Source organism: Mandrillus leucophaeus, unplaced genomic scaffold (assembly GCF_000951045.1).
Source record: "Mandrillus leucophaeus isolate KB7577 unplaced genomic scaffold, Mleu.le_1.0 Scaffold160, whole genome shotgun sequence".
Classification (NCBI taxonomy): domain Eukaryota; kingdom Metazoa; phylum Chordata; class Mammalia; order Primates; family Cercopithecidae; genus Mandrillus; species Mandrillus leucophaeus.
In genome coordinates, this window is record NW_012101588.1 from 3,756,644 (window position 1) to 3,768,245 (window position 11,602).

General features: G+C 42.1%; 1 protein-coding gene across 1 annotated transcript in view; it reads right to left on the bottom strand.

Annotated features, from left to right (window-relative positions):
- PPIL6 (peptidylprolyl isomerase (cyclophilin)-like 6) overlaps positions 1-11,205 on the bottom strand; it is a 38,535-nt gene extending 27,330 nt beyond the window's left edge. The window contains 4 exon segments of the mRNA XM_011975978.1: positions 4,718-4,865; positions 4,968-5,030; positions 9,157-9,345; positions 11,182-11,205. Coding sequence (XP_011831368.1) covers positions 4,718-4,865; positions 4,968-5,030; positions 9,157-9,345; positions 11,182-11,205 — 424 coding nt within the window.
- Positions 11,206-11,602: the final 397 nt, after the last annotated feature.

Sequence of the window (11,602 nt, forward strand, 5' to 3'; positions counted from 1 at the left end):
AGTTCATTTAGACCATTAATTTAAAAGTCGTGTGAAAACTCGTACTGGAAAGAAATCCTATAGATGTAAGTCAAATGGAAAGCCTGAAGCATATTAATTATTTTGTAATGCTCGAGAAAATTCACAACATGAATGAAATGTTTTATGAGTTATAAACATACTGCGCTTATCAAAGCAGCTCATTCTGTTTTTATTTGTTTTTACTACTTTCATTCATATCTCTTTACCTTCAGCCAACTCACACCATAGCAACGCTCATTCTTAAAGAGAATCTCTGGACTATGGATTTCCACTTTTTTTTACAAGGGAAAGCTGAGGTAAGAATTCAGTATGTTTTCTTTAAGCAATAATACATGAGTTCAGCCGGGCACGGTGGCTCACGCCTGTAATCCCAGCACTTTGGGAGGCCGAGGTGGGCAGATCACTTGAGGTTGGGAGTTCAAGACCAGTCTGGCCAAAATGGTGAAACCCCATCTCTACTAAAAATACAAAAAGTTAGCTGGGCATGGTGGAGCTTGCCTGTATCCCAGCTACTTGGGAGGCTGAGGCAGGAGGATCACTTGAACCCCAGAGGTGGAGGTTGCAGTAAGCTGAGATGGTGCCATGTAATTCAGCCTGGATGACGAAGCGTGACTCTGTCTCAACATAATAATAATAATATAATATATGAGTTCAATAGGTACTTTTTTTTTCTAAAGCCAGTTAATAAAATTTTCCTCTATCCATTTTAAAGTGTGTTGGATGTATGGGTGAAATGAAATGTATTTCTAATATATAGGTAGGTTTAATTGTTAATAGTTGGGTAATTGTTCTGTGACTAATGGGCTATTGAAAAACGAATCTTTGTTAAGTGCTTGAATTTTCTTACTGGAATTATTTGGTGGGTTCTGGATATCCTCGCCCATTTTATATATATATATATATATCTTTTAGTCTTATGTAAAACATGATCATTTTTGTGTAAAAGAGTTTGTTTCATTTTCTTTGATTAACAAAGAGTTGGTGTTGATTTTTTTTTTTTTTTTTTTGAGACGGAGTCTCGCTCTGTCACCCAGGCTGGAGTACAGTGGTGCAATCTCGGCTCACTGCAAGCTCCGCCTCCCGGGTTCACGCCATTCTCCTGCCTCAGCCTCCGGAGTAGCTGGGACTACAGGCACCCGCCACCACGCCCGGCTGATTTTTTGTATTTTTAGTAGAGATGGGGTTTCACCATGTTAGCCAGGATGGTCTTGATCTCCTGACCTCGTGATCCGCCCGCCTCGGCCTCCCAAAGTGCTCCCAAATTACAGGCGCGAGCCACCGTGCCCGGCCGACTTTTTTTAATCCTTCTGAAGGAAGTAGGCCTCGAGGGAGCCCAAGGGAGAATCCAACCAAAGTGGTAGAACGACTTGCTATCTTAACTTTGGACTTTCAAAATGCAGAGAATGTATGTTTCCTGTTTAACCATCTATTTTCCTTCTTTCTCTGTCTTTCTTCCTTCTTTTCTTTCTACAAGTATTTATTAAGCACCTACTATATCTCAAACACTGTTGTAGTACCTGGGATACCATAGTGAATAAAATAGATAAAAATTTCTGCCCCCATGGAATTTAGAGGAACAGACAATAAACAAATGAACTCAGAAACAGATGGTAGTATGTCTAATGATGAAAAGTGCTAGGAAGAAGGATAAAGCAAGGTAAGGAGTAGGAGGGTGGAAGGAGGGGTGAGCAGAGTATGTGGAGAGAAAGATGGCAGTTTCATATAGGATGGGACGGTAAGGCCTTGCTGAGATAAACTCTGGGCAATAATCAGAAACAAGGGATACCTGCAGGAACAGGTTGGGTGGTGTGTGCCCCAGGCAAAATAAACGAGGCCTCAGGACCCACGTATGCTTGATGTGCTTAGGCGGCAGCCAGAGCCCGTGTGTGCAACAGAGTGTGTAAGATGTCAGAAGATAAGTTGTGGGGAGAAGGGACAGGCAGTGTCCACTGGGTAGAGCCTGTTAGTCCCAAAGGGCAAGCAACAGTGCCTGGAGGCATCCTAAAGCACAGCACAAAACCACATTTAGCTCCTGCCCTCCAACATTCTACATAGTCCCGTGGTATCAAAGGCATGTGACCCAGAGCAACTTCATCTTGAATAGGAGCTGGGTAAAATGAGGCTGAGACCTACTGGGCTGCATTCCCAGATGGTTATTGCATTCTGAGTCACAGGATTAGATAGGAGGTCGGCACAAGACACAGGTCATAAAGACCTTCTGATAAAACAGGCTGCAGTAAAGAAGCCAGCTAAAACCCACCAAAACCAAGATGGCGATGAGAGTGACCTCTGGTCGTCCTCACTGCTATACTCCCATTAGTGCCATGACAGTTTAAAAATGCCATGGCAATGTCAGGAAGTTACCCTACATGGTCTCAAAAAGGGAAGCATGAATAATCCACCTTTAGCATATAATCAAAAAATAGCCACAAAACTGGGCAACCAGCAGACCTCGGGGGCTGCTGTGCCTTCAGAGTAGCCATTCTTCTGTTCCTTTACTTTCCTAATAAACTTACTTACACTTTACTCAACAAACTCGCCCTGAATTCTTTCTTGTGAGAGATTCAGGAACCCTCTCTTGGGGTCTGGATCGTGGAAACTGGACATCTGTAGGGAGAGAGGATGTTTCCAGAGCTTGGCACTTTCAACACACCAGGTCATTGAATCCTCACCACATCCTGTGATATTCTTATCATTATCCCCATTTTATGAATAAGCAACTGATTCAGAGAGGTTCAGTGGCATATCCAAGATGGTATAACTTACATGAATCAGAGCTTGGCTTTGAATCTAGCAATCCCACTTTTTCCTAAGCCATCCTTAACATTGTTGCCTCACTGTTTGAAAACATGACCCAAGACCTGGGCTCTGTACTATTTGGAAATTTTACTTTAAATAAATAAAAACACAAACAAATAATACGACCTACTTTTCCCAGATCTTGCAAGGGTGGTGGGAGCTAAGCAAAAACAAAAATAAAACGAAACAAAAGAATGCAGCATCTGAGGCTGGGTGTGGTGGCTCATGCCTGTAATCTCAGCACTTTGGGAGGCTGAGGCGGGCGGATCACCTGAGGTCAGGAGTTCAAGACCAGCCTGACCAACCTGGCAAAACCTGTCTCTACTAAAAAAATAGAAAAATTAGCCGAGTGTGGGGGTGGTCCCCTGTAATCCCGGCTACTACAGAGGCTGAGGCAGGGAGAACTGCTTGAACCCGGGAGGTGGAGCTTGAAGTGGGCCGAGATCGTGCCACTGCACTACAGCCTGGGCGACAGAGTGAGATTCCGTCTCAAAAAAAAAAAAAAAAAAAAAAAAGAACACAGCATCTGAAAGCCTAGCACATGAGAGTCAACACTGAACTCAGTGTCAGGAGCCCCTAATATTAACGGGCCCCCTTGAGATATGTTTTATATTAACAAAAAATGGGAAACCATCTAAATGTTCACCAATGGGAAATTAATTAAACTGGTATAGCAATATGATAAAAAAAAAAAAAAACTAGGCAGACGCTAAACATTTTGTATGTTTATGTTCATTGGCATAGTTAGATCGATACCACATATTCAGTGGAAAGACACAAAATGGAAAAACACTTGAAAGTGAGGTTAGATAACAATACTTGCGGTATAATCTCATTGTGGAGAAACCAAAGGGAAAATAACTTGATTTAACATGCAGGATGCTCAGAATATATCTCTATTTTTCTCCTCATCAGCATCAGAATGTTCCAGATCATACAAAAAATGGTCAACACCAATTTAAGCTTCTCAATGCGTCATCAAATTCAAGCAAATCTCCTTTGACACTAAGCCAATTATTTGTAAATTGCTGCCTGGTTGCTCCCTATGGAATATCCCCCAAAAGGCACCCAAAATTTAATTCCATGCTTTTAATCAGACACCTAGTCTATGTAAAACCAAAGGACTGACCTGAAAAGAAAGCGAACATAGAAACCAAACTCCTTGAGACATTACTTTTTTTTTTTTTTTTTTTTTTAGAGCCACAATTTTACCTTGGTCGCCCAGGCTGGAATGCAGTGGCACGATCTCGGCTCACTGCAAGCTCTGCCTCCCGGGTTCACGCCATTCTCCTGCCTCAGCCTCCTGAGTAGCTGGGACTACAGGCGCCCGCCACGGCGCCCGGCTAATTTTTTGTATTTTGAGTAGAGACGGGGTTTCACCGTGGTCTCGATCTCCTGACCTTGTGATCCGCCCGCCTCGGCCTCCCAAAGTGCTGGGATTACAGGCGTGAGCCACCGCGCCCGGCCTAGACATTACTTTTTATGTGTAATAATGTAACATGTTTGGTGAGAAATAAGTTGTTTTCCATTTATTATATTTTCAAATTCCCACTCTTATTAAAACTGTACTTCTAGGTATTATGTATTTAGGTAAGCATTTAAAATTGGTGAAAATAAAGTTGGTAAAATACAATGTCACCCTACTCTCTTATGTCATTTTTGAATTTGGAATATTCCTGGTAACATAAATTAGATTTACTTATTTTAATAATTAGAGTGTTTTTTAAAGAATACAAATATCTTACTTCATTATTTGGCTATATAAAGCATAATTATTCTTTAAATATGTCTAATTTTAAGTATATCTAATTCTACATACATTTCATAAAGATAAACAAAAGTTTGGACCTTCTCATTTGATATTGCAATTAAGTTGTATTTAACATTTTAAACTTACCCCCTCCTTGTATCCAGCCATTCCGTACTATTCGATGAAAAATGGAATCTTTGTAATGTAGTCTTATGCCACGTTGAGAAAACCCTGCTTTTCCTGTGCACAAGACCTGAAAATTCTTACATGTTTTGGGACATACATCACAGTATAGCTACAAAATAAAGACAAAAGGTTTCGAAGATTAAATATTTAACACTCCAACAGTTATAGATCCTACCCCCACAAACTTATTTTAAAAAAAAAAAGGTCTTACCTCAAAAATCAATCTTCCAATTGGAGAAGAATCAACACAAATGTCCAAAAACACAAAATCATGCTGTGAAGATTAAGAAGAAACATATAATGAAGGTCAAAGTCTTATAAGAAAGTTTTTAGAAATGACCAAAAATATAGCAGATGCAATATTTTTAGTAAGATTTCAATAACATTACCATTGGATAATATTACAGTAAAATTAAGTGAATGACTTGTATTAGTTTATTTCATTTTATTGAGTTTTTACAACCCACTTTACACATTTTAATTTTTACTATTGTATTTATTTATTTATTTTTGAGACAGGGTCTGGCTCTGCCCCCAGGCTGGGGTGCAGTGGTACCATCTCGGCTCATTGCAGCCTCAACCTCCTGGGCTCAAGTGATCCTCCCACCTCAGCCTCCCAAGTAGCTGGAACTACACACATGCACCACTACCAGGCCTAGCTAATTTTTGTATTTTTGGTTGAGCTGGGATTTCACCACGTTGCCCAGGCTGGTCTCGAACTCCTGAGCTCAAGGGATCGCCTACCTTGGCCTCCCAAAGTGCTGGAATTACAGGCATGAGCCACCGCCACACCTACCCAACACTACACATTTTTAAAACCGTTCAGTAGTGAAAGTTCTGGAAAACATTAACCTATCTCATAGGAGTGAAACACATGGCCAAGCTATCTACCACATTACAACTAGGTGTGGAAATAGCCACACCTAGTGTGGGGAAGAAAACAGCCCAGGGATTCTTCTCTACTTCTCTTCTTTCCTGAATATTTTTGGGAAGGATCCATCATGAACACCATGGATTTGGTTACTGTGCGTCCTGGATTTTCAGAGACAGCACAGATTAGCTCTAACCAGAGCTAACCAGAGCCAGGCCACATCTGTTCTGAGTGGGAAAATCAGGTCCCTACATCCATAGCAGGTGTAGCACCAGAGATAGGGAAGAGAAGGATGCTGGGCTTTCAAGTTACATACAGTAATACCCTCACGTGCACAGACGCCCCCAGCTTGTCTTCACTTGATATCCTTTCTGGTAGAGAAAAACATCTGTGAGACCTTGTCTAGCCCTATAAAGAGGCATTCAAAATGAAAATGCTAGTTTCAACACAATAGCATTCATTTAGGGGCCAAAGCACATTTAATGGAGTACATTTCAAATCTTGGGCACCAATCTCCTACATTAAAATGCCACCTTGGCTCATGCCTGTAATCCCAGCACTTTAGAAGGCCAAGGTAGGTGGCTCGCTTGAGCCCAGGAGTTTGAAATCAGCCTGGGCAACAGAGGGAGACTCTGTCTTTATAAAAAAATTAAGAAATTAGCTGGGCATGGTGGCATGTGTCTGTAGTCCCAGCTACTTGGGAGGCTAAGGCAATAGGATCACCTGAGCCCAGGGAGGTTGAGGCTGCAGTGAGCTATGATCGTGCCACTGCACTCCAGCCTGGGCAACAGAGTGAGACTCTATTAAAAAAAAAAAAAAAAGCCACCTTATTGAGCAAGGTGCATAACTTGTCCTGTCCTCTTTCTTAAGAATTTAGGAAACAAATGAAATTAAATATATCATATTTTTTATGTCACTCTAACTTTTCTTTTAATGAAAAGACTGAAATAATATTGTGCCATCTGGCATCTAGCAATGAAATGTTCCATCCATACTAATTAGAATTAATTTGTGCCTCTCAGCTTCTGTACTACAAGTTTTTAAGTATAAAACAGAACAGTGTAACTAAAGAATAGGAGGCATAATATATTAAACTTCAGAGGCTCAGGAGGATAAAGAGGATATATTGGAAATCGTGGTTGACTTAGGAAATGGACTTACAGTCCATTCAGACACCACTGAACTTCCCCGTGCATCAAGATATTATCTTTATGAGGTAGTCCAGAATAGATAATCCTGAAAACGCCAATAAAAGAGTTCAAATGAATGCAACACAAGGCAATGTCCCAGTCACCTAGCAGCCAAACAGGCAAGCATATTTATCTACCACATGGTTCTAACTGGAAGTAAACAAATCCTGGGTTTTATTCAGCAACAAAAGTCCACTCTCTATGTGAAAAAATCTAAGGATTGTCTCTGGAATGCTTCATGACTATCCTTTATCCTCACTGCCATGAAATATTTCTGGCTTTCATTAAGTCTAACCCATGTTGCTATCCAATCTCCTGCTCCCAAGCTCTCCCCTACTCCAGCCTGCATCTGCACAGACCTAAACATTTCTCCAGAAAAGCAAAGAGGATTATATCACACTCTTTATGGAAAGTTCTGTTTCCATAAAGTTCTGTTTCCTTGTGGATAAAATCTAACTCCTTCGTTCAGATGGACAATAAATCATAATCCAGCCTCAAATTTTCTTTAGGATCTATTGGATTTTTTTTCCTAATTAAAATCTGAGTACCCTTCCTATCTGGGGAACTCCTCACAGGGTCCCACCACCTTCACTAGACCCTAAAGAGGCCAGATTCTCCCTCTCCCCATGCTGAGAGCACCAGAGTTTGGAAATATGACCTAGGCTTGCCAGCTAGGTGTTCCTGCCTGGGCTTAGGGTCTCCAGAGAGTGATGAAAAGACAATGAAGCATCGAACAGTTAATCTCGTTGAAGGTGGCGGTGTGAACAAAGGCCAGCGGTGCCATGGCAGTTCCCTGGCAGCACATCCCTGCAGTGTGACTCTGGCCATGTCTTCCTGCTGCCAGGCCTCGTTGGTTCCCACCTGTTTTCCAAAGCTGTTGTCCAGCTTTCCTGTTAATTGTGAGATAACAGCATCCTTTCAATACACACCTTTTCACCTTCAATCAATCTGAGGAGTCTGGTAATGCTGGCACCAAGAATCTTGACTGAAACTCATCTTCCCAGCTTCATTCCCCACAAATTCTGGCCTCCTTGCTGTCCCCCTGCCATTCCCAGGGCATGTACTGCTAGACTCCTGACCCTTTGGGAATTAACGGTTTGAACATGAAATGCCTCCCCACACCCCAGAGTTTCCAGTATTTTCAAAGTGCACTGTTTATTCAATCAAACATGCACTGAGCACCTATTATGTTTCAGGTCTGTTTGAGCAGTGGTTCAACAAGGATGAATGAGACAAGGCCTTTGCCTTTGCACAGCTCAGATCTTAGCACTGGTTCACTGTGGGCACAGGCTGCCATGGGAATGAAATGATTTTCTGCACAATGAAGATGTTGCTACCAGAAGGTTTCTGAGCAGAACTGCAAAGTCCCTCCACCCCTATTGCCATCGCTTCCTGATAGCTATCTCTCACCCCTGGACCTCAAGCTTCATGACTATCCCCTGCCACTGGAAACCTCCCCACTGGCACAGCCTGTCTGGGCTTGCTCTTGCCAACTATGTGTTCATGCTTTTTTTTTTTTTTTTTTTTTTTGAGACGGAGTCTCGCTCCGTCGCCCAGGCTGGAAGGAAGAAAGAAAAAGAAAGAAAGACATAATATTTCTTTCTGTTTGTTGTTTTTTGGTTTTTTTTTGAGATGGAGTCTTGCTCTGCACCAGGCTGGAGTGCAGTGGCGCGATCTCGGCTCACTGCAACCTCCACCTCCCAGGTTTAAGCGATTCTTCTGCCTCGGCCTCCCGAGTAGCTGGGATTACAGGCACACACCACCACGCCCAGCTAATTTTTGTATTTTTAGTAGAGACAGCATTTCACCATGTTGGCCAGGATGGTCTTGATCTCTTGACCTTGTGATCCGCCTGCCTCGGCCTCCCAAAGTGCTGGGATTACAGGCATGAGATACCGCACCCAGCCTGTGTTCATGCTTTCAAATGTCACCTTTCTTCAACCAACTTTCCATTGTCTTAGCTCAGTAGCTCTTGCCTAGATGTTGGACAGTCTTAATTTAAATATTTCACACTCAAGATAAATGGATGGTAGGTTTTACCTTCTCTGAGGGGGTGGTCTTTGCATTTTCAAATAGATTATTCATGCACATAAATCTCTAATGGGAAGTAGAAATGTCTGCACAGAGACGATTTCCCTGTGCAGCCCAGGTGCTGTGAGGCACACTTGCTTTACATACCACCATATTATCATCTTTTGCAAATGGAAATGAAACTAGGCTTTAAACTTGGTCGCCTACTTTTTTACAATCTCCTTCGTGAGGATATCAATGATTAATGCTGAATCAATATAAAGGGTCAAAGATTCCATGACTTTTCTTTAAAAATTAGTATAACTTGCCTTGGTATCTCTTAAGAATTTTGTGGAAAAATCCTCAGTGAGTGCATCATAAAGTGCAGAGGGTTTAATGTCAACTATATCCCACACCTCGTGGGCCCATTTCTGTAGACCCAATGCATCACCCAGGAACTGACCATTAACAAAAGACATCACAGAGGAGGAATATTCCCAGGTTTCATTTTTGAGTTCCTGTAAGGGAAAAGGACAAAAAAAAAGAAAAAAAGTAAGAAGTGGGGGAAACTTGCTAAACCCATAAGCCAGAGCTTGGGATCAACTCTAGGTCTGAATTTGTCAACTCTAATATTGAATCTTTTAAAAATAATTTTTAAACATTTTTATCGTCCTTTAGAATTTTGCTCTCAGAAATAATTTAAGAACATTTTTAAGAATCTGACATCACTAAAAGCAAAGAATGATCTAAAAAGTAATCACAAAAATGTTACAAATGAAAAAAAAAATTTATCTGAGGAATGTGAGCCCCTTTAAATGATCATGCCCAGAAAGGCATTTAAAATATAATAGCAGTCATTTCTCACTCCCCCTGGAGCTAAATAATTACCTCCACTTACTATGTGGGCTCTAGGCTGCCACCAAACAGCCATAAAAAGCCATCCACCCGCCGGGTGCGGTGGCTCAAGCCTGTAATCCCAGCACTTTGGGAGGCCGAGACGGGCGGATCACGAGGTCAGGAGATCGAGACCATCCTGGCTAACACAGTGAAACTCCGTCTCTACTAAAAAATACAAAAAATAGCTGGGCGAAGTGGCGGGCGCCTGTAGTCCCAGCTGCTCGGGAGGCTGAGGCAGGAGAATGGCGCAAACCCGGGAGGCGGAGCTTGCAGTGAGCTGAGATCCCGCCACTGCACTCCAGCCTGGGCGACAGCGTGAGACCGTCTCAAAAAAAAAAAAAAAAAAAAAAAAAAGCCATCCACCCTATAGTTCAACAACATACAGCCAATTGCTAACCAATGTTATTTCTGAAAATCAATGACAATTCCTGACCAACAGCTTTTGTAATCGCCCCCTCTTCTGATTCATTCTTTTTTCTTTAAACATTTGAGCCTCTATTTTGTTCTCTGGAGCACATCCCAAGGCAACTTGGAAATGTGTCCTGGGCTGCAGTCCTCAACCTTGGCCCAGATAAACACTCTATATTAATTTTGTTTCAGCTTCTTCCTTTTAGGTTGACACATTAATAGAAAGATAAATGGTAATCTGGTAACAAAAATCATCGTGAGCCTGGCATACTTGTTATATTAACTTGCAAACAAAATTCAGTCTCTGTCTTCATTCCTAAAGCACATTTTACTGTGTGCGTACTTGGAAAGGATAGGAGGTCCAGGTAAGACGTGGGGTTCAATGTAGAGGACTGTGAAAATGTTTTTTGGGTGACGTGGGGCTTAAGGTTAGGAAATGACTTATGAGGGTCAACGGGGATTTCTGTGGCACAATCAGGAGCAGTGAGGAAGAAAACTCACCTTCCTTAGCACTGTGTCTTCAGCCCCTTAAAATGCAGTGTATTAACGTTTTCATCAACACAACGCTGATGGTAAACCTTCTAAATCTCCAGTGGGCTTGAGGGATGCCCCCTCCGAGGAGATCTGGTTTATTATTACCCAGTATCAGCTAGGCAAACCATGAATAATTTGGAACAACTATGCTCAAACTTTTGTGGGCAATGAGAATCACTGAATCTGAAATTCTCATTGATCTCAGATTCTCAGAATCACAGAATTTGAGTTCCCTCTCCCCTTCCCCCAATACTCTGATTCTAGGATGGTGCCTGAGAATTTGCACTTATTTATTTATTTGTTTTATGGAGATGGGGTCTCACTATATTGCCTAGGCCGGTCCTGAATTCCTGGGCTCAAGATCCTCCCACCTCAGCCTCCCAAAGTGTTGGGATTACAGGTGTGAGCCACTGTAACCCGCCAGAATGTGCATGTCTAACAACCTCCTAGGAGGTGCTGGTGCTGCTGCTCTAGAGACTACAATTGGAGAAATACTAGTTTGGGGAACAGTTTACATTCAGCTTGCCAACTTGCTTCATTCTCCTCTGGAGGTTTAATATCCTATTGCTTGCTTCCTATGCCCTTAACAAAACCTGCTTCTAGGCAGAGAAGAGACTTGTCTATGCTGAACTATAAATCACTGATAGAGCCAGTGGGTCAATACTTCCTGTAGTGTTTAAATTTATCAGTGTTATCATATTTTACAGGACCCCAAACTTTCTTTCTTTTTCCTTTTTTTTTTTTGAGACCGAGTCTTGCTCTGTCACCCAGGCTGGAGTGCAGTGGCAGCTCACTGCAACCTCCACTTCCTATGTTCAAGCAATTCTCCTGCCTCAGCCTCCCGAGTAGCTGGGATTACAGGCACCCGCCACCATGCCCAGCTAATTTTTGTATTTTTAGTAGAGACAGGGTTTCGCCATGTTGGCCAGGCTGGTC